The sequence below is a fragment of the Pollicipes pollicipes genome, unplaced genomic scaffold, assembly GCF_011947565.3.
Source record: "Pollicipes pollicipes isolate AB1234 unplaced genomic scaffold, Ppol_2.1 Scaffold_4881;HRSCAF=5763_pilon_pilon_pilon, whole genome shotgun sequence".
In the NCBI taxonomy this organism is placed as follows: Eukaryota; Metazoa; Arthropoda; class Thecostraca; order Pollicipedomorpha; family Pollicipedidae; genus Pollicipes; species Pollicipes pollicipes.
The window spans coordinates 32,747,398-32,769,831 of NW_023596576.1; the positions used below are offsets into that span (position 1 = coordinate 32,747,398).

Here is a 22,434-nt window from a genome sequence, read left to right on the forward strand (position 1 = left end):
CACCACACACACACACTCTCCTCTCTCTCTCTCCTCTCTCTCTCTCTCTCTCTCTCTCTCTCTCTCTCTCTCTCTCTCTCTCTCTCTCTCTCTCTCTCTCTCTCTCTCTCTCTCTCTCTCTCCTTGGCAGGGCTCAGGGTGACGCCCCTTGGTGACACCGACGCCCCTGGTCGGTGTCACCAAGGGCGGCGGTCCTGGCGCTGCGCCGCGCCGGGACCGCCGTCGCCACAGCCGACGCGCCGGTGACGGACGGCGCGTGTTTACAGCCGACTCTGTGCGCGGCGCACGTCTGCGGTGTCGGCGGCCGACGGCGCGCAGACAGCGTCTGGACAGGAGCCAGGCTCGCCCCCGGCGCACTCCACCCCGCTGGCCCTGACAACAGCGCCCGTCGCCGCCCCGGCACCGACACAGCTGATTCGCACGCATCCGTCTGGAGCGGCTCGCGCGCTCTCGGCTGGCTACGTTTGGGTTTTGTCGGGGTCCTTGCTGATCCATCTTCAACAAATTTTGAGCCAGATGACAGACCGACCCCCCCCCCCCCCCGCTCCTGACAACGTACCGCCAGCTGTGGCGATCTGCTAGTGCTCATGAGTTGTCAAGCCCACTGACCACGACCTACCATGTAATGGGTAACCAGCACAGCGTGCCATGGTGCAGTTAATCGCAGGTTGGCCAGCGTCACAACATTGTAACTTGGTGTACTTCGATGTCCTGCCCAGCACCGGCATCCCCAGGTATGGTTCAAGCACTGCTCAGTGGCAGCAGCCAAGAACACAAGTGACTGTTACGGTCTGTCTGCTCGCGTGATCAAGGGCATACGTTTCCATCGATATATAAATTAACCGGTATTGTTTGCTGATTTTCCAACTTAACATGAATGCCATCTTCATGCATCAGTAATCACTTCGATGACAGATTTAGATCTTCAAGTCGTCATAGTCTTCGCGATTTGTTTCGCAATCGTAAAACTGATCGAATCGGCTCTGAAAATGTCGCGATCTGATGGGAGAAGGTAGAACTGAACGATCTCTCCCCATGTCTGTGTATCTCACCTGATACTTGGTGTAGGGCTTCAAACCAGTGACAGTAACTTGGCTCGCGTTCAGTTTCACATCCGGCTGGTAGAAGGTCCATTCTCCCGGAAGATCGGAGTACCTGTAAGGGTGCTCTAAATCAATAACCCGGTCGGAAGGCGTCTCATGTGGCCCTGATGAGACCACCGGAGCTGCCTCGCATATGCTTCCCGCTAGGTCACGGCGCCATAAGATGCAGTAGATGCAGCATCCACCTGGCCTCGCATTTCACTGGACACTCACGGATAATTTCAGCAACAGCATAGGCATCATCTCAAGTGCAAGAAGTGGATGTTTTCGCTAAGTTAAGAGCTAGAAGATTACGAGAGCTGTAAATCCTTGCATTGGTTTAAAACATGAAGTGCCTTTCGTGCCATTAATGTGATGCAATCACTTGCAAAGTCGCCTAGCAAGCAGTCTGAAGTCAAAAATGTATAGCTGGCTACTCCTGCAGTTTTAAGTATTCAGCGCTGACGCAATCCCGCACTGGGTACAATGCCTCGACTTGGTCGGCACTCACTTGTATTGGACGAGGAGGGTCGCATGGGGCAGGTGGGGACTCATCCACCGAATGGTGACGGAGTCATGAGTCAGCGAGTCAGGTACTAACGTAGGCGCCTCCAGCTTCAGCTTGTCTGCGTCAGACAGACAGACAGACCAGACAGATCAGACGGAGCAGACAGAGCAAACAGACAGCCGGTCAGGCAGGCCATCTGTTTGTACTGATGGCGACACATTTATTCCGGTAGGTGACGAGTGACGGCGTTAACGCTAACGTGGTCTTGCTGAGAGCACGTGTTGCAAATGCAGTCACTGAGAAGCTGTTGAAACATGGCGTGTTGCGTCAGGTGTAATGCTACCGAACAAATAATCACGTGAAGATTGAATGCTGCAAAAGCAAGGGTTCGATGTTGCTTGCTGGAACCCCGAGTGAGAGTCTTTGCAAAAAGACAGCATATAATCGTCGTACGTCACTTACTCGGAGGTGAGTGGTCTGAAGCAAGAACAACCACAGTACACGTGGCTGATATGACAAGCGGAAAATGAGCATGTAAACAGAGCTGGTACTGTAGAGGCTATGTGAAACTACGCCTCAACAGACCAGGCGCCAGAGACGGTTAAACAAACATTCTGAATCCTTGTGCCTGACACTGCTGTGTACGTAAACGCTCCACGACACACAGGGGAGTGCGTACAAAGGGCGACGCATTCAACGTAAGACAAGCACGCGGAGCAAGTCTACCGCCGAATGATTCGACACATCATAGCAGGTTTGTGAGCAATCCAATCCGACTTAAGTGGGCATTAAAACGTATGCGAGTCGGCTGTTCGGTCGAGCTCTCCTCTGCTCGGCGAGGAGGGTCGACAGAGAGACGCTGCACAGCTGAGAAAACCTGGCGCGAATAAGAGCAGCACTGGTCGAGCGAACACAGTCACAACAGATCACCAGTCATCATCACCAGTCATAACGATCACCAATCATCACCAGCTACAACGATCACCAGTCATTATCACCGGTCACAACGATCGCCAGTCATTATCACCAGTCACAGCGATCACCAGTCATCATCAACAGTCACAACGATCATCAGTCATCATCACCGGTCGCAATGATTTCCAGTCATCATCACCAGCCGCAACGATCACCAGTCATCACCAGCCACAACGATCACCAGTCACAATCTCCAGTTCAGATAATCCTCATGCACGGCATCGCACGATGTATGTACAAACATACGCGCCAGTCTGAGGACGCACAGGACAGTTTGGACAGGAGACGGTCTGGTTCAGGACAGGACAGCTCGCCCCTGGTCCCGTCGGACATCTCCCCTGGTCCCGTCGGTTACCACCCCTGGTTGCTTTCTCATCAGGGCACGCCCCAAAGCTGTATTGTGTCGCCGGCCTCACGCTGTTAGATGGCGCAGGTCTCTGGCACCAACGCTGCACTGTGGCGGGCAGCTGTCTGACGCTCGCAGAGAGCGGGCCGCCGAGTAAGTACGTGTCGAGGAGGGCTGCTGGCTGACGCTCGCAGAGAGCGGGCTGCTGGGTAAGTACGTGTCGAGGAGGGCTGCTGGCTGATGCTCGCAGAGAGGCGGGCCTGCTGGGTAAGTACGTGTCGAGGAAGGCTGCTGGCTGACGCTCGCAGAGAGCAGGCCGCCGAGTAAGTACGTGTCGAGGAAGGCTGCTGGCTGACGCTCGCAGAGAGCGGGCTGCTGGGTAAGTACGTGTCGAGGAGGGCTGCTGTCTGACGCTCGCAGAGAGCGGGCCGCTGAGTAAGTACGTGTCGAGGAGGGCTGCTGGCTGACGCTCGCAGAGAGCGGGCCGCCGAGTAAGTACGTGTCGAGGAGGGCTGCTGGCTGACGCTCGCAGAGAGCGGGCTGCTGGGTAAGTGCGTGTCGAGGAGGGCTGCTGGCTGACGCTCGCAGAGAGCGGGCCGCTGAGTAAGTACGCGTCGAGGAGGGCTGCCCCCCCCCCCCCCGTCAGCAGGACAGCATGCGCGCGTGGGGCCCAAAACACAGCTGAAAACGCTGGATGACGGCGCATCAACGGGCAGTCGAGGAGCGCGAAGTGAGAGTAACTTACCTCTCAGCCCCTGCACGTATCTGCTGACGGCTATGTTACAGCCGATGACGCAGTACCAGCGGCCGCCCTGCGCTGACACGGGGTCGTCATCGATCTGCAGGTCACGCAGCGCGCCAGGTCAGAACAAGATGGCGAACTAATGACCGCCGGGGATCGGGTAAATCGATGGGGCCATACAGAATGGGATGCCGGTCCGGGTCGGATCAGTGTATTTAGCAGATCACAGATAAGCGCATTAGCGCGAGTAGGCGACTTAAGAAATAACCGACATATGCATGACAAATAATACCGCTGTAAATGTGAATGGAAAATGGTGAGGTGCTACGTTTAAGTAAAACTCTCATAATCTAGAACTACAACCATCGAAAATGGGAACGTTGACTCGTAACAAATGCCCAAAGGTTGTGAAGAGCCAACTATGACCAACGCTCCATAGAAAGGGGACGGATCTGGCAAATACGGACTTCCATTTCGTACCAATGAAAGCCTCTATCACACAATTCACTCCATCCACTTTGGCGTTTAACGTGTTGGCTCCGGAAGGCCGTGAACTAAAAACGCTGTTTCCAGGTGGTAGATACTTGATCGCTTAAATATAAAATACTTACACAAAAGTGTTTACACGACGACTCCAAAGATCGGTCTTGGCCGGCGCATCCTTTATTGCACTGAAAACGCGAGAAGCACGCTCGTGACAAAAACCATACGGCCACATCCACCTGACGCACCGATCGCGCTGACTGCACTGTCCGAGCGGTCAGGCGGTGCAGCGATGTGGGGCGCGGGCTGGGGCAGTCCGGTTAGAGCTGGCAAACACTAGCTTACAGCGATGTAAGACACGGGCTGGGGCTAGTCCTGTTAAGCTGGCAAACACTAGCTTACAGAGATGTAAGACACGGGCTGGGGTAGTCCTGTTAAAGCTGGCAAACACTAGCTTACAGGGATGTAAGACACGGGCTGGGGTAGTCCGGTTAGAGCTGGCGAACACTCGCTCACAGCGATGCCACCCCGTGACTCGGATGTCTAGCAGCGCGGCGCTGTTTTGTCACGTGATTCATCCGCAGTAATTGTGTGGCGGTTATGACCAGCCACCATGGCGGATGTCCACACACACATACACACACACACACACACACATACATACACACGTCACTGTTTTGGCCTGGAAACCCCTGGACGGGTGGGACGAATGCTTTCACGTGTCGCTCCGGAAGGGGCCTGTTTGAAAATGCGCCGAAATAAAACATCCGGCGCAGCGCTGATCAAATGAATCGAACCCACACGCGGGGTCGCGGCCGCTGCAGCATAATACACCTCCTCTCGCCGCAAACACGCCAGGGGCACCGCAACAAAATGGCCGCCCATGAGGCGCGCCGTCCGGTGGCCGCTGGCTGAGGGGAGCTCATTTCCGGACCCACTGAGCTCGGCTCGGTCCTCGACCATACACCGGAGGTCAGGGGGCGCACTGAACGGGTCGCACCGGCCGAGGTGACGGCGGAAAACCCGACGCTGTCGCCTGCTGGCACCTTTGTTCGCGGTGTGATTGGAGCCGGCGCCCCGCCCAGCGTGACTTGCAGTCACATCCCATTGAGGGCGGGCCGCGCAGTGGCAGTGGCGGCGCGCGATCTCCCGCTGGTGCCGACTGGCCGGACGCCCGCGGCGACTACGAACGTCCCGCGCATCGCTCCGCGCCGCAGATCATTCCCCCATAGGTCCTACCCATAGGCCATAGGGCATACCCATACCCTCAGACATAGGTGGTACGACGCCGCAGTGTCAGTCCATTCCAACATCGCTAATCCCCAGCGTTGTTGTGGTTCTCTTGTGTCGGGCCATGCCCATGCCGCCCCATTCCGTATTGTCTCGTGCCGAGTCTTGTTCTGGTTCCGTTGTGACTTAGTCTATCCCGATGCAGCCCCGTCCCAAGTGTTGGTGTGGCTCTGTTGAGGCGACGCCTCCTTGAATCACTATACCCGAAACATTTGTGGGCGTTCATTACAGCGCCTCCCATCGCATCCCAGCCGTCGCAGCATCGGCGAGACTCAGCTGTGGCGGTGGCTTTCCCGCACCACCACGCCCGCAGCAGGGGCGTGATTCCGTCGGGCACCTCCCTCCCCCTGTCGCCCTGGCGCAGTGACGCCGGCCCACTCCGCGAATAAAGCCGGAACTTCCTCTGCTTTCAGCCGGCTGCGGAAACGATCAGCGCCCATACTAAAGAGATTAGCGGCCAGCATTGTGGCGCCGGTCGTGATGGACACTTTTTACCACGTACCTGCCGATTCGGTCTGCGCGGCCGGCGGCCGGCCGTGGGACGGCGAGCGCGCGCGAGCGGATTACACTGCCCGCCGAACCCGGCCGGCGGAAGCCGTCCCAGCGCTCCGACAAACAGCCGCTGCGCACGGCCGGCCGGCCGGGATAAACCGAGCACCCCACGAACCGAGCACGCTCGGTCCACGGGGTGATGCTGTGTTCAAACTCGGGGGAGCGGCGACATACGGGGAAGTGTATGCCTGGTCAGCAGGCCCCGAACGTGACTTCTGGTGACGCGTGTTAAATATTTGTTTGATACAGAATAATTCAGGAAAAGGTTTGGTTGCTAAAACGCCAGATAAGCGTGATAATTCATTACATCCTTAGAAATATGCATGATGTTTCGTCACATCCTTAGTCCAGGCGTTATTTCTCCGTCATCATAGACTGCACATTTGAATTTGGCTGGTAAATGTTAGCATTATGAGCAGTTTGCTAAGGTTTACAGAGTGTGCCTACTGGTTAACTGCTTTAGAACACAAGAGCGCAATGCACACGTCCCGGAGGTCAAAACAACGGAGGTTAAAACAACGAAGGATAAGGATCATCAACTCCATTTCGTCCGTTTATATAGAAGATAAACAAAGCACCGCCCAATGCAGCGACTCACCTGATACGCCCTACACTCGCCATCGCACGTAGTCTCGAGATTCGAGCCCAGGCCCTGGTTCTGAAACAAAAACAGCAGGGTGTCAGACCGATACGCCACGTACCCGCCCGCTTCGTCCGTCGGGTCGGGCGTGCAGGCGTCGGTCGAGCCGGAGCCGGCCGGCGGCGCAGCGGCGGCTGCGTCCGCGCCGTTCAAATCCATCTAGCGCGCTCGCCGCGGGCCGCACAGCTCGCTCGGATGGCGGCCGGCGCGAGCTGCAGCGCATCTAGATTGAGCTGATTCGCCTCTGCCCAGGACGCGCTCGATCAATCTGCAGCGGACACCAGCAGCCGTCCGTAAATAAACGGGCGGCGTCGACCGGCCGACCACAGCCGGGCCCACTGTGGTCGGCTCCCGGCGGCGCGCCACGCGCCCGCGGCGATGGGCCGAGAGAGCGGGCCTGAGCTGCCGCGCGCCGGCCGTCACGAGCGACGGCGTCGAGCGAGGTCCCCCTCCCCCTCCCCCTCCCGCTCTGAAGGCGGTAATCGGTCACGCGACTGAGCGGGGTCGGCGGGCGGGGCGGGTCACGGATGGCGGCGCCTCTCAGAAGGTCACTGGGGCTGGCCGGCTTGGCCGCACCCGTCCGATGTGAAATGATCTGTCACCCCGTCACGTGACGTCACCCGGCGGCGCGCGACGACGAACGTGCTGATTGGCTGTCCCGGCGGCCGATAACAAAGACTGCCGCGGCTGGCGCCGCTCGTCCACAAACGCACTAAGAGGTGTGAAATTAGCCGCGAAGGGTTATCGCCGCCGCTACTCGAGCCTCCTGCAGTTCGAGGAAGCGCACGAGAATCGTGGCGTCTGCGAACGCTCCAGCGCTCGCCGTCTGCAGGCAGCCGCAGGAGGCGGCCGATAGCGCTGCCGCTGGTGTGTCCCGCCTTTCATCAGCGCGAAGGGACCACACAGAGCCGTCACAACAGTGGCGGTGAGTGGCCCGCCGCTGTCCGCCGACGCTGCACTGCACTCGGGCCCGGCCCCGCGTGTCATAGCAGAGCACGTCAGGCCGCCGAGAGCATCTGGAGAGCTCCCGACACAGCGGCGGACGCCGAGAGGCTGGCCGCTGCTCAGAGCGGCACGGTAAGGGGGGGGGGGGGGGCGCGGTGCGACGGCACCGCGAGCGACGGAGGTCCGGTGCGACGGCCCGACGGGGACCGAGCGGGGACGGAGGTCCGGTGCGACGGCCCGATGGGGACGGAGGTCCAGGGCGACAGCACGGCGGGGAACAGAGGTGCGGCGCGACGGCACGGGCCACAGCATGCTGGTAACACCTCCGGCAGTCTTCGACATCGGCTCGTCGGCATGACGTAAGACTTTGACGGACGATTTGTCGCCTTAGTGATTCGGGATAAATCGACAGCTTCGCTTCGCATCCCTCGTCGCGCGGTGCCCACATCCGAACGGAACGTGAAAGTGCCGCTGGCCTGCCCAGCGCGCTCCCCGTGCTGTTCTGTCCGGTTACAACAGACGGCGTCGCGGTTCGTGCGCCGGCGATTGGGCAGACTGCACAATAAAACCGTCCACCTTTTCAAGGGTACAGCCGGCCATTAGCGCGCCGGGGTTATGCATGCCCGGTAGAGGGTAAAGCACGCGCCGCGCCGCCCGGCTTTTTCGTGCTGCCGTCCGGCCGGCAGCCATTGTTCCGGTCGGAGAGGGTGGCGGCGCCAGATCGTCATCTGAGTCAGGTGGCGGCGCCAGATCGTCATCTGAGTCAGGTGACGCGCATTGGTGGCGCGCGCTCGGCCGGCTCGGCGGCGACACATCGGGGTCAGCATCGGGGCTGCACCCGCCGTGTCGCCCGCGGCGCGGCCCGAAGAGCCGGCGGCCGGAGCTGCCGTGCCGTCGCTGACAGCTGTCTGGAGCCGCTGACAGCTCCGTGGAGCCGTTGACAGCTCCCTGGAGCCGCTGACATCTCCCTGAAGCCCCTGACAGCTCCCTGGAGTCGCTGACAGCTCCCTGGAGCCGCTGACAGCTCCCTGGAGTCGCTGACAGCTCCCTGGAGTCGCTGACAGCTCCCTGGAGCCGCTGGCAGTCTCCTGGAGCCGCTGACATCTCCCTGGAGCCGCTGACATCTCCCTGAAGCCCCTGACAGCTCCCTGGAGTCGCTGACAGCTCCCTGGAGTCGCTGACAGCTCCCTGGAGCCACTGACATCTCCCTGGAGTCGCTGACAGCTCCCTGGAGCCGCTGGCAGTCTCCTGGAGCCGCTGACATCTCCCTGGAGCCGCTGACAGCTCCCTGGAGTCGCTGACAGCTCCCTGGAGTCGCTGACAGTCGCCTGGAGCCGCTGACAATCGCGTCCGTCTGTTCACCCGACAGAAGATTCAAATCAACGAGTATCTGGCAGCTCAGCCGTGTATCCATGCGCCTTCGTATTGAACGGCTCAGGATTAGGGGCTTTGGGACTTTACGACGCACTCAGCTGCTCAGGCCACACGGCGCTGCCTGCCTTTCACTCCGGCGGGGAAGGCGGGCAACGCGGAGAATCGAACTCCATATCTCTGGTTTCCCAGACGCGCAGCTACACTACCGCTTCAACAACTAATGGATCTCGAGAAAGCGATGGACCATGGACCATGCCCTGCGGAACAGTCAGGGCCTTGAAATAGCGGAAGACCTTTTCAGAATACTGGTTGTGCGAATTCAACTGTCCATGGGTGGCATGCGTGTAGAATCATCTGTTCGTCGGTGGCATGCCCATGAGGCGATGTGTCGGTCCGTCTGAGAGTCATCTGTTCACCGGTGGCATGCCCATGAGGCGATGTGTCGGTCCGTCTGAGAGTCATCTGTTCATTGGTGGCATGCCCATGAGGCGATGTGTCGGTCCGTCTGAGAGTCATCTGTTCATTGGTGGCATGCCCATGAGGCGATGTGTCGGTCCGTCTGAGAGTCATCTGTTCATTGGTGGCATGCCCGTGAGGTGATGTGTCGGCCCGTCTGAGGGTCATCTGTTCAGCGGTGGCATGCTCATGAGGCGATGTGTCAGTCCGTCTGAGAGTCATCTGTTCATCGGTGGCATGCCCATGAGGCAATGTGTCGGCTCATCTGAGGGTCATCTGTTCATCGGTGGCATGCCCATGAGGCAATGTGTCGGTCCGTCTAAGGGTCGGATCATCTGCCGGTCACTGTCCCCAGTTATTCTGCTGTCCGAGGACCTCGAGCTCTGAACATGCACTGCTCGCCGGCTGCACACTCTAATTAGCCAATTTGTCCAGCAACGGTGGGAACATGCAGACAGGTGGGGAAGCCTCCAATGAATGAGCCTGGCTTCCGCCTGCCCGAGCCGGGCGCTCGGCCGCCCGCAGGTGCACACCGGTGCCGGGTCCAGCCGGCCGCCCGCAGGTGTACACCGGTGTCGGGTCCAGCCGGCCGTAGGTGTACACCGGTGTCGGGTCCAGCCAGCCGCAGGTGTACACCGGTGCCGGGTCCAGCCGGCCGCCCGCAGGTGTACACCGGTGTCGGGTCCAGCCGGCCGCAGGTGTACACCGGTGTCGGGTCCAGCCAGCCGCAGGTGTACACCGGTGCCGGGCCCGGCCGGCCGCCCGCAGGTGTACACCGGTGCCGGGTCCGGCCACCCGCAGGTGTACACCGATGCCGGGTCCGACCGCCCGCAAGTGTACACCGGTGTCGGGTCCAGCCAGCCGCAGGTGTACACCGATGCCGGGTCCGCCCGCCCGCAGGTGTACACCGGTGTCGGGTCCGGCCGCCCGCAGGTGTACACCGGTGTCAGGTCCGGCCACCCGCAGGTGTACACCGATGCCGGGTCCGGCCGCCCGCAAGTGTACACCGGTGTCGGGTCCAGCCAGCCGCAGGTGTACACCGATGCCGGGTCCGGCCGCCCACAGGTGTACACCGGTGTCGGGTCCAGCCAGCCGCAGGTGTACACCGGTGCCGGGTTCGACCGCCCGCAGGTGTACACCGGTGCCGGGTCCGGCCGCCCGCAGGTGTACACCGGTGCCGGGTCCACCCGGAGACGCGGCACCGAGACACACTCTCGCATTCAACGGTCTGGTCCGGTGTAATGCGGGGATCGCACCCGCGGCGAAAACGTGTGGCAAACAACTGAGGCGTCCCCCTGGCAAATACGGTCCCTTCATGCCGGTGCGTCGTTGCCATCCAGGACACCACTTGTAGTTCGCACCCCAGTCGTCGATTTGATTTGGTGTAACGCAAAGCAGCCCGTGAACTCCCAAACTGTGCGATAGCTAGAAATGGCGCCCACAAGCACGGTCTATGCCATGACATGGTGCCACGATATGCACGACATGGATTACGCCCAAGGTCCGTAAAGCTTTCATCCAGTCCATGTTTTCCCTCATTTTCTGTACTGCCTCTCGGTTTGACGTGGGGCTGCAGCGCGTCACCTAAACAGAGTGCAAGGGGTGATTAACTTTGGGGCCAGGATCGTCACCGATGCTCGTCGGTGAGATCGATGACGGCGACTGCTCAAGCGCTGGGCTGGCGCGGTGATGGTGACCTTGTCACCCACCGTGATGGCCCCGCTGTTTTCAGCGCCCTTGACGACTCGTGGGCTCCGGCGGCTATGCGGTCGCTGTTCACCCCACGTGCCGCTGTATGCCAACGCGTCACCGGGACGGCAGCGGCGGGCCCCCTTGATCTGCCAGCTCTGTCGGTGGCGCGTCGGTTCTGTGCTCGCCTGTCGGTGGCGCGTCGGTTCTGTGTTCGCCTGTCGGTGGCACGCAGGCGGTCTTCTTATCGCCTGGGCGAGGCCGGGCGATCACTTCGTATCGCCCGACCTCATCCAGGGGCCGCCTGCCGCCGACCGTCACCGCCTCGTGCACCCCCGAGGAGCTTCGCACCAGACTAGACGGCATAGACGGTCCCATGGTGTAATATTTGCTTGTTTGCCGTTGTGTAGCATGCTTCGACGATTTATGTTTTACTTAATGATGTTGTTTTCCACAAAGTTGTTTACACGACGAAATGCTTGATAACGTGCGAATGCGATCGCGTTACTGTCATGTCTTAATATTGCACGCATGCTCCTATTGTAATTGTACCGAATCAAACAATAAGGCACTTGTTGGAATGATTCGTGAATAAACTGAACATGGACATGACGTGAGCATCTACTATTCAGCGGTCATTTGATGAGGGCTTTGAACGGGATGTCAAGCGTCTAACGGACATGCAACGTGGCTGCAGATGCAGCTGGTGTTGACCGCACTACTCCGAAGTGTAACTGCAAATATCCGCGTAGTAAGCTCTCTAAAGCAATTGATCTGAATGAGAAGACGACGTGCCCCACGTGGTATCCTGCACCAAGTGACCACTGGTGCCCACTGCGAACAGGGCTCTACCGACTCCTCCATTTGCATGCTTTTTGCATACACCGTACTCGACCTCGGCAAAAAGCATGCGGGCCCCGTGGCCAATTGGCTCAATGATTCAATTGGATAATGGGAGGGCCGGCGGTTGTGGCGCCTCCCTGCGGCGGCTGCTGCCGAGCGAGCGGCCAAGCAGTGAGCGCGCGCGCGGGCCTCGCATCCCGCCTCGTCGCCGAGGCGGCCGCGCTCCTAATTACAGTATTGATGTGTTCTGGCAGGCAGCTACTCGGTCGAGTCTGCTGCCGCCAGCGCACATAAATCCGTCCACTCGCCTGGCCGGCGGCGGCTAACGAGGACCCGTGTGGCGTGCACGGCTCGCATCGGCCCATTCCGGCAGCCCTGGCACGGCGCGGCACCGCCACTGGTCGGCGCGCTGGCCGAGGCGCCTGCGACACGCTGCTGGCGCGCATCACACGCCGGTGCCGCGGAGGGCAGCCTCGGAGAGCCACGGCCGCGCCCGGCCGCCCCCGCCGACCCGTCGCTCGACAGGCTGGCTAATTGATACAGTTGTAGGCCTATTTGTCGGGCGTGTGGGGAAGGGGGCGGGGCGGACCGTGAGCTCTCGATCGCTCGCCATGTCGCCCGAGCGCAAAAACAGCGCCCCCTGACCCCAGCGGCCAGAGGTTAAGCGGCCTGACCGATACCCGATCAGGCAGAGGCGTGGCCGACAGGGAGGTCGATACGCCCGCTGGAGAGGGACCGTGCCTCCTGGCGGCTGGCTCTGTACCGGCGAAATACAAACAGGCTTCAACGCAGTCACGCCAGAGACGGGCCGCACGAAGAACAGCGCCAGGAGGCTTTCTCGCAGACGATGACGCACGTTACCCGGCGGCGGTCGTGAAAACGCTGCCCAGCGCGATTACGGCTGACCTCAGACCACCAGACAAGCTTCAATAGCCCCTGCAAGTTCAGAACAGCGGCAGTCTCCTCTGTGCCTTGGGAAACGGACGAGTAAAGCCACGCGGAGTATGCTAGGGAATCTGCCCCGTCCGGGACTGTTGGAAGGGCGAATGCACGCCCGCCTTCCCAACCTCCTTCATCACTCCCCGTCAGTGCCGGCGTCTCTGGCCGACCGTGTCGGGTCGGAGCGTGCCCGGCCGGTCGGGCCGTGCAGAGGTCAGACGAGGTCGGCGGCGGCGGCGCGTGACGGCCACTCCGCCGGCGACGTGTCACTGGCGGCGCACTCGTGCAGCGCCGCCAGCCGCGTTCCCAGGCCGCTTCCGGCAGCAGCGGCCGAGCGTCAGGCCGTCGTGCGCTGGCCGCCAGCCCGGCGCGCCAGCCCCGGCCTCGGCCCCGGCCTCGGCTGGGGGGTCCGACCCGAACCCCTACGCACCGTGACGGCGCGCGGACGCGCTTGGGAGAGGGCGGTCGCACGGACACATCAGGGACAGGGTAGGCAACCCGACATCGATCAGATAGATGCAATCACTCATCACTGGCTGGAATCGGTCATGACGATATCCTGTAGTGTAGCAATGACGTCAGAAGCCTACCTCTACAGGCTGCTGGTTGGACGGCCAACTTGTCTAGACTCCAAAATCAGTCTTGCGGCAATGTGTGGAAATGGCAGTCTCAAAACCTGGGCATTACAGCAGCCCAAATCAACTTGAAGGCGAGACCCCGCCGTCCAAACTGTCCGTGGCAGCGATCAGTGAGGTTCTCTCTGTGCGCATCACCACGAACGGCCACGCCGCTCGGACGCAGCAGCAGAGCGTGCAGCTGTTGTCCCGGACAGCCGCCACCGTCGAGCCCCGGAGATCGTGAAGCTCCCGCTGTCAGCTGACCGGCGCCGCCCGCAACGTCACCAGCACCCGAGCCGCGCCCGGCGCCAGCGGCATCACGGAGAGAGCGGGCCCGGTAGCCGCCGCTTTTGCTCGGCGGCCGCGGGGCAATACTGGGCTGGGCCGCAGCCGCCAGCAGGCCGGCCGGAGACGCGCATGATTTGCGCAATGGGCCACGGTGTAGCGGTGCTCCCCCGCCGCAGCCGACAACTGGGGCGGAATGGCGTAATCTCTGGGGCGCCGGCCGTGACCGGCCAAACAGAAGGATCGCCGCCGCGACGACGGCGTCAACACCATTCACGGGCTCCAGCTCCGCCAGCGGCACCGGTGGTGTCGGCGGGCACTGCCGTCCTGATGCCCCGCGGCCACCTGCGTCCCCCCGACGGCCCCACGCTCTGACGTCGACAAATATGACGTCAGGAGGTCAGACCCGACCTGACGTGACGTCAGCAGGTCCTCGTCAGCGGAGGAGTGGAGACGAGTGCCCGCCGTCACACCCGCTGCCGCCGCTGGCACCGACACCTGGCCAGGCCCGGGACCCGCTGCCGCCGTCGGCACCGACACCTGGCCAGGCCCGGGACCCGCTGCCGCCGCCGTCACCTGTCTGGACGCCGACACGGCTGTCGCCACGGACACACGGCCGCGCTCCGACACATCCGCTGGCGTGTCCGAACGCAGGCATCGCACAACGTCACCAGGTGGCCTTGATCGGAGCGGATGGCGGGGGAGGGGACGAGGCCATTAGTGCACACCGGCAGGCACCGACAGGTGCATGGCTCAATTCGTGATCAGCGCTCAATGGGGGGACGCTTCAGGGCGACGGGCGGGCACGGGTGTGTTGCGTAACAAGCTGGGCGGGACGAGCACGCCTCACGAGGGTGAGGCTGGGGTCGCCGGGTGTTGTGTGGACGTGTGGACGACAATCTTCATGCACCTACGCTTTGCCACCATTAAGAGACACTCGCACAAACGCACACACGAACCTATGTGCACATTCGCGTTGCCGGTGGTGAGTAAAGCGAACATGCTAGCTTTGAAAGCCGCCGCGCCGGTGGGAGAAAAGAGAGGTTCAGAACAGCCTTTGAGCTTATATTTGTATTCGCACATGCGCACCTGATTGAAATCAGATTGACGGCAAGTGCTTCAACAAGAAGAAGCTGTGCCTTAGCCCTGCATCGGCTCGCTTCCCGGTCCACCTGGCCAAGACGGCTGGCGGTGACGACGTGTCTCGGCTGGGATGACGGCGGCCAGTTACCAGGCGCGGCGGCGGCGCGTCTGCCGCGATCGCCGAGGGGTCGCGTGCAGCGGACGGAATGTGAGGCACGCTGCCGCCTGCCGGCCGTCTGCTGTGAGTAACCGGGAGGCAGAGCGGCTACTCTCCGGCGGCCTCACGGCAGCTGGCCGACAATCTCGGCCAGCCCTCCGCGATAGTGCTCCGGCCGTCTGGCCCTCAGAGCCCGGCCCTGCCGGCGAGCCGGCCTGCCTCGGCCGCAGGCACCCAGGGCCGCCCTGAAGGGTGTCGACTGGCCAGCGGGTCTGACGGGCCGGCCCCGTGCAACTGGGGGTCTGCGTGACCATCGGGTCTGACGACCGGACCCGTACAAACGGAGGCCTGTGTGACCAGCGAATCTGGCGGACGGACCCGTACAACTAGAGGTCTGTGTGACCATCGGGACTGACGGGCCGGCCCCACGCAACTGGAGGTCTGTGTGACCATCGGGTCTGACGGCCGGACCCATACAGCTGGGGTCTGTGTGACCAGCGGGCCTGACGGTCGGCCCCATACAGCTGGGGGTCTGACGGCCGGCGTTGTCCAGGTGGAGGTCTGTGTGACATATCGTGCTGAGACGCCTCGCTATCTTTCCTACTGGGCAGCCGCGGATCTGGGGATCTGGTCCATCATCAGCTGCGGACCCAGAATGCTCTTCAACCACTAGGAAACAGCGTCCTCAAAGTGCCATGTCTGAAAGCGTGGTTGATAGCGTGGTGCTAGCAAGTGGGCAGATGCGAGTCTGCATGGCATGACTGTCCTGGCTAATGCCCTGCCTTCTATGGGTAAGTTTGGCCAGGGCTTTTCATTCAATACGCACGGGTGATCTGCGCCTGCTGGACATCGGTGATCTGCGTCCACCGGTCACGAATAGCTGCAAGTCCGGAGTATCCTGCTCAGCTGCTGGAATGTCGTCGCAAGTCCGGAGTGTCCTGCTCATGCTGGAATGTTGTCTGCGAGTCCGAAGTGTCCGGCTCAGCTCCTGGAATGCCATCTGCGAGTCCGGAGTGTCCTGCTCAGCTGCTGGAATCTTATCTGCGAGTCCGGGGTGTCCTGCTCAGCTGCTGGAATCTTAACTGCGAGTCGGGAGTGTCCTGCTCAGCCGCTGGATGTCTGCGAGTTCGGAGTGTCCTGGCCAGCTCCTGGAGTGGCCTGTCCACCGGACAGCTGTCCGGCACGCACCGCCGCCGGTGGCGCCGGCCGGGCCAACGCTGTAATTTGTCCGAGGCCGCATTCCTGTCGATATCCGCCCGTCCGTCCACTCCCGGTAATTCCCGTGGTCCGCGAATACCGACACAATGGCGTACATACCGCGCCCAGAATCAGCTGTGATTCCGGGCGTCGGTGGCCGCGCCCCGGGCGTGTTGGACGCAGACTCCACCCCACCGGCGTTGGGCCGCGGGAGCCGGGTGGAAGGGGGGGGGGGGGGCGTCGGTCGGGCGTATCGGGGCTCGTATCCGGCCAAATGCTCGCACGGAGCAGGTGCTCGCATTGTGTGCGCTGTTATACGCGAGTATCTTCACGCGACATAATCATGGTGTGAGGACATCGCAACAAAAGCGCTCAGTAGAACGGCGGTCAGGAAACCAGAGGCAAGACCTGTGATCAAACATGTCTCCACCGCCGGACGGTCGCTCTGCCTGCATGGCCTGCATTGTTAGTTTCGATATGAGGGCGCTATGACGACAGCACAACGCCAGTCACGTGCGCTGAAGGCCGTCACATAGGACGTGTCGCCGGAGGTGGCTGAATTTCGGCACGTCTGCGGCAGGGGTCGCCGTCCGCCGCCGGCCGCCCTACCGCAGAGGTGCGAGGGACCCCTCCCCTCCCTCCCCACACCTCCGACACCGATCCGCACGAAACGCCGCCGCGCGTCGTTGGCACATGGGCGCCGGGCCCGGCCCGATCTGCATAATGTGCGCGGCGGCCGGGGCGAGCCGTCTCCGCGTCGGCCGGGCCTGCGGTCGCCGCCGCCGTGTGGACACAGGCCTCCCCGTGCGGACGGCGCCTGTTGACTCCAGCCACACTGCGAGGGGTGGCCGCGGGGGCGACATCCGGTCCGGCTAAAACACCGGCCGCGAGCCGGCAGGTGGGAGGGCGCCGCCGCCGCCGGCCAGAGCGGGCAGTGCGGCCCGTCGTCGTCGCAGTCGCCGCCGCCGCGAGCCGGCAGGTGGGAGGGCGCCGCCGACGCCGGCCAGAGCGGGCAGTGCGGCCCGTCGTCGTCGCAGTCGCCGCCGCCGCGAAGGCATGCCTTCAGATAGGCTGCCGCTGCTTTCGGACGCGCGCCTGACGCCGCCGCCGCGGGTCAATGGAGTGACGACCGTATGGCGGACGCCAGGCGCCGACACCGTCAGGGCCTGATCGGACCTCGTTAGCCGAAATGACACCGTTTTTACGTCCGACACCGCTCCCGTGATAACCTTGACTCGGAGCGCCAGCCGATCTGATCACGTGACCTGTACGGGTGCCGGCGCACACTGCACCCGTGACAGGGGCTGGGTAATAACGGGGTGCGCCGCCGTCGGATCCCCTCGTGGCCCGGCGCCGGCGCCGACTGCTTCCGAACGGCGCGGGAGTCGGCCCCGCGCCGCCGGCCGGCGTTTTTGCTGCGTGCGCCTCCGAAGGGGTTCCGGCGGGGCTCCATTAGGTCCAGGTGATAAGAGGAACAATGAGCGGCTTCCGCGCCGGCCAGATTGGAGCGGCTGCCGAGCGGCAGGTGGTGACCGGCGCCGCCGAGGTGTCCGCACGCCGAGTAATCACGAGACGCTACTGGGGCTGGTGCCTGTCTGCACGAGACACCGCTAAAGGTGGTGACCGGCGCCGCCGAGGTGTCCGCGCACCGAGTAATCACGAGGCGCTACTGGGGCTGGTGTCTGTCTGCACGAGACACCGCTAAAGGTGTTGGTCGGCGCCGCCGAGGAGTCCGCGCGCCGAGTAATCACGAGACGCTACTGGAGCTGGTGCCTGTCTGCACGAGACACCGCTAAAGGTGTTGGCCGGCGCCGCCGAGGTGTCCGCACGGGACGCCACTAATCACGCCCGCTGTATAAACAGCGGGCGGCCGGCGGGCGCGGGCCGGCACGCCTGTTTATCGTCCGTCGCCGGGCGACGGTGACCTGCGCGTCGGTGGTCCCAGCGGGGCCGGCGGCAGCGCGTGTGCGACGCTCGGGCTCTGGCACACCGCCGTAACCGTCACACGCGTCCCCTGAAGGTGGTCGGCACAGCACCGGCACGGCGCGGCGGCCGCCGGTGGCGCTGAGGCAGCGCGCGCCATGGTGTTCACTGGGTCATGTTCAGCAGCTCGGAGCTCAACGCAAAGCCAGAAGCCAGGCTTGTTTAATGCATAAATTGGGCTTACCGCCTAGGGCAGGACCCCACACTGCCACTGCAGACCTCTCTGGCTTCAAAAGTGATGTCTTATTTCAGCGTACGCTATAAATGCTATGAATATCTTAACGGCGTAAATTGTTTACTTGATGTAATAAGCACCAGAATGTTATGCTCATTTTATCCACCTCGACGAGGAAGTATCTCCGACACTTGCTGCATCTCATGGAAAGTTAAACAAACAAAGAACCGAGAGAATGACGTAGTAGAAATGGGCGTAGACGGCAACACAAAATGTCTCTTGATGTAGCCCAGAAACATCCTGCAGGCAGGCGCTAGCCGAGTTCGATGGTTTGTTCAAACAAACAGCATATCTCGCTCAGCACCTCAAGCACACGGTCACGGATTGCACACCAAGGCTTGATCGATAGACGTTCCTCTTTTCTCGCATCACTTGCACCGATGCACGCGTCGCCGATGCACACTGATGCACGCATCGCCAGCCGACTCGATGCTGACGGCTGCATGTACGCGAAGCTTGGAAACCTTTGACCCGCTTATATGCAACCGTTTATAGCCCAACGACGCAGACACAAAGACGTCCAAATATGTTCAGAGGTTCGCTTGTATTCAGAAACTTTGGACCGCATCGGCACCAAAGCGATGATCTTAGATCGTGATGCACGAGTGAACTTCATGTATGATAACGCATCCTCTCCAGCTGTCGCTCAGAGCACACCGATGTGCGACATTTAAGTCATTGTTAGACGCAGGCATATATTATTGATGCTGGTAGCAATGTGTGCCGACTTGCTGGATGTTGAAAATCCACCCCTATCTGCTCATCTTAACATGCTGGACTCCTGTTCGCTATTTCCTGGCCAGTGCCCGCGGGCCTCCGATCACAGTGAGTGCCTTGGAGCTCGGGTCACATGCCTATTTCTTGGCCAGTGCCCACGGGCCTCCGATCACAGCGAGCGCCTTGGAGTTCGGGTCACATGCCTATTTCCTGGCCAGTGCCCACGGGCCTCCGATCACAGCGAGCGCCTTGGAGCTCGGGTCACATGCCTATTTCCTGGCCAGTGCCCACGGGCCTCCGATCACAGTGAGTGCCTTGGAGCTCAGGTCACACGTCTACGTAGAGCTTGTGACACACCGGCTCCGGCCCCGGCTCCGGCTCCATATCCAGCCCCCTCTCGCTCCAGCTCCGGCTCCGGCTCCGGCTCCGCCTCTGGCTCCGGCTCCATATCCAGCTCCCTCTCGCCCGGCTAGGGCTCCGGCTCCGGCTCCGGCTCCGGCTCCGGCTCCGGTTCCGGCTCCGGCTCCAGGTCCAGCTCCCCTCTCGCTCCGGCTCCGACTCCGGCTCCGGTTCCGGCTCCGGCTCCAGGTCCAGCTCCCCTCTCGCTCCGGCTCCGACACCGCAGAGGTCGCCACACGAGCGTCAAACGTCACCACTCGGGCTGGGTTGCACAAGCCGGGGATGTGACCAATTATTGGAGCCAAGGTCGGCGCACGGCCCGGCCCGACGCTCGTACACGGCTCTCGGTCCGCTCCGCTGCACTCCGGTGCGGCGGAGTACAGCGAGCGGAGTGCTGTGGACCGGCACCGGCGGCCACTCCACTCCGCCCGCCTCGGGTCTCGTCTGAGGGGCTCTCGGCTTCTGCCGTCCCTCGGCGGGAGCTCGGGCCGCACGACCTAGTGCTGAACGACCTCGGACCGTCAAGACCGAGCTCGGTCATATGCGTGCATCGAGCGAGAATGCACCGAGGAAGAGAAGGCATCAACAGAAGCACGAATGCGTCAGGAAACGTTGGTGCGTTCGCCTGCAGCCAATCATCTCGGCAGGGTTGTAGACCGGTTGTGTCGCAGAGCGGGGCAGGAGTGTGAGCTGGCTGTGTCACAGCAGGTTCGGGGTGCCGGCGCGGCGGAGGTATGAGCCAGCTGTGGCACGCAGCGGGTCCCGGGCGAGGCCCCGTCATGCACTGGCGCCCCCGCTGCGCTACAGTTTAGCACGCTTTGATTCACCCGCAATGTGGAAAGTGAAACGCGTTGCGCGGTCGGTCGTCAGCCGGGAGCGAACTGGCATGGTGTGGAACGACGGCCCAAGGTGCACCGATCGCTCCGGCTCAGAAGATTTACATAGGTGAAACCGCCCTTAAGTTTGGAGGGGTCCTGGTTCGTCGCATCCTTTGGGCTCGATGCATGAACGAGGGGACATGTATGTGAGCACTGGGAAAGAATTGGTTTAAATCCCGCGTTCCCCGTCAAATAATCTCGCAAAGTTATTACTATTACTCTGTCAGCGGGCCTCCAGCCAAACAGGGCTGGACCGCCGCCGACCACAGCTGTTGACCTAGTGGACTTTTGTTTTGACTGATTCAGCTCTGGCCTGTGACCGGGAGTGGACGTTCACCACGTCAGCCTGGCGGCTTGAGCGCACAAACACGGCCAAGCCAAGCCAAAAACAAAGCGATCGCAAGCGGGACTTCAGGAAAGACGGGGTGGCCCGCACCGGTGACATGTTGGACACCTCTTCTTTCGTTGAAGTCAAGCAATGCAGCCTTTCACGCCGTTCGGTGTGACGATCCCTGATATATCAGGCATTTTTGCTTCGTTCTCCCGACTGAGACTCGTCAAATGTCTACAAGAAGACGGAGTGGAGAGAACTGGATGGCTGAAATTTAACGCCACATTTTGTACAAGTGGCCCGCGTGAGAACTCGGACCGGACGCAACGCATAAGCGGTCACAAAACTCTTATCTACAGCATGAATCGGAGCTAAACCAGGTGTAACCAGGCTAAACTTTTAAGGTGTAAATTCGGCCACATAGAATGAAGCGTCGGTTATACCCAACTACCGATTTTGTATAATTCATCGATGGCGGCTGCGTATAAGCAGTTCTACTTACGATATCCACTTCAGATGCGTGAAATATCATAGTTCTACAATATAAACAGATTCCAGCACTATCAGGCCATTGCCTTCGCTCCTGCTGATCTGTTGTAGCGATGTTTCTCAAACCCCCGTCCCATGCCTCCCAGCTGTGTGCTTATTGATAACACATACTTTATTGTCCATCTGACCTTACTGACAAGTTGACTTCAACTTCATTTATTTGTAAAACAAGGGAAAAACTTATGTCACCGAGAGATAATTGAATAGGACACACTTAGCGGCTATACGGACTATCATATGCATGGTCGTCTGTGACGAGTGCCTTCAGCTTTGCCGATGGATTCCTGTCTTGCTTCTCATTTTTTTCCCTTGCCCTGGGGTGGCCGTCTCTTATGCTCGAGATTAGTCTATATGTAGCTAGTATATATATCGGTACTGCTATTTACCGATCGTCATAGAAAACAGCAATGCACAGCCATAGTGTTAAGCCGTGTCGTTATGCTAACATGGAAATATATTGTTCATAAATGCGTGACTGGGTGTCATTCGTGTGCTAAGGCGCGATGACAACACCACCATGTGACATCTGTTCATGTGGAAAATTACTTGGCACAAGTGAAAAACGAAAGATGCGAGCATACCAAACGCGGATCGGACCCCGAGCGGACTGTGAGCTGATTTTATGATCAATCTAGCTGCTTGAAAGCTCGCAGTGCTAAATGGCCGTAACATTTCACGCGTTCGCTGTTTGCACCTAGCGGAGACCACTGTCACAAAGCCCCCTCTAACACGACTCACCTTAACGCAGAGCTCTTCGCATTTCTCCTCCCATTGTGTGTCGGTGACTTCCAGCGCCAGAGCGACGCCACACAAGAGCAGCAGAACACAGCACCGGACGCCGTGGCCCTCCATGGTCACCGGGTCTCCCGGTTCACGCGTCAGCCGAGCGGTCGGACCGCATGGTGCGCGCGCGCGTGGGCCGTCCCCCTGTCTCTCCACCGCGCGGCGGCAAACTGACCGGCGCGGAGGCACAACCCGCCAGCGGGCCGCCCGCCGCCCGGCCCAGCAGCGGCCGCGGGAGGCCGGACAAATCGGGGGGGGGGGGGGGGCGGGATACGCCGATTGGTCGGCCGTCTGTGCCGCTCTCAGGTCATGATGGACGTCGCCGTGCGGAATGCCAGGGCGTGCTGGAAACACCT

General features: G+C 61.0%; 1 protein-coding gene across 1 annotated transcript in view; it reads right to left on the reverse strand.

The window, feature by feature from the left end:
* Positions 1 to 22,226, reverse strand: part of sev (receptor protein-tyrosine kinase sevenless) — a 130,994-nt gene extending 108,768 nt beyond the window's left edge. The window contains exons 1-6 of the mRNA XM_037223375.1: positions 22,034 to 22,226; positions 6,577 to 6,636; positions 4,265 to 4,324; positions 3,657 to 3,750; positions 1,594 to 1,708; positions 1,053 to 1,155 (exon numbers count right to left, since the gene is read on the reverse strand). Of these exons, the coding sequence (XP_037079270.1) occupies positions 1,053 to 1,155; positions 1,594 to 1,708; positions 3,657 to 3,750; positions 4,265 to 4,324; positions 6,577 to 6,636; positions 22,034 to 22,147 (546 nt within the window). The 5' untranslated portion in view covers positions 22,148 to 22,226. The remainder of the gene's footprint in view (positions 1 to 1,052; positions 1,156 to 1,593; positions 1,709 to 3,656; positions 3,751 to 4,264; positions 4,325 to 6,576; positions 6,637 to 22,033) is intronic.
* Positions 22,227 to 22,434: the final 208 nt, after the last annotated feature.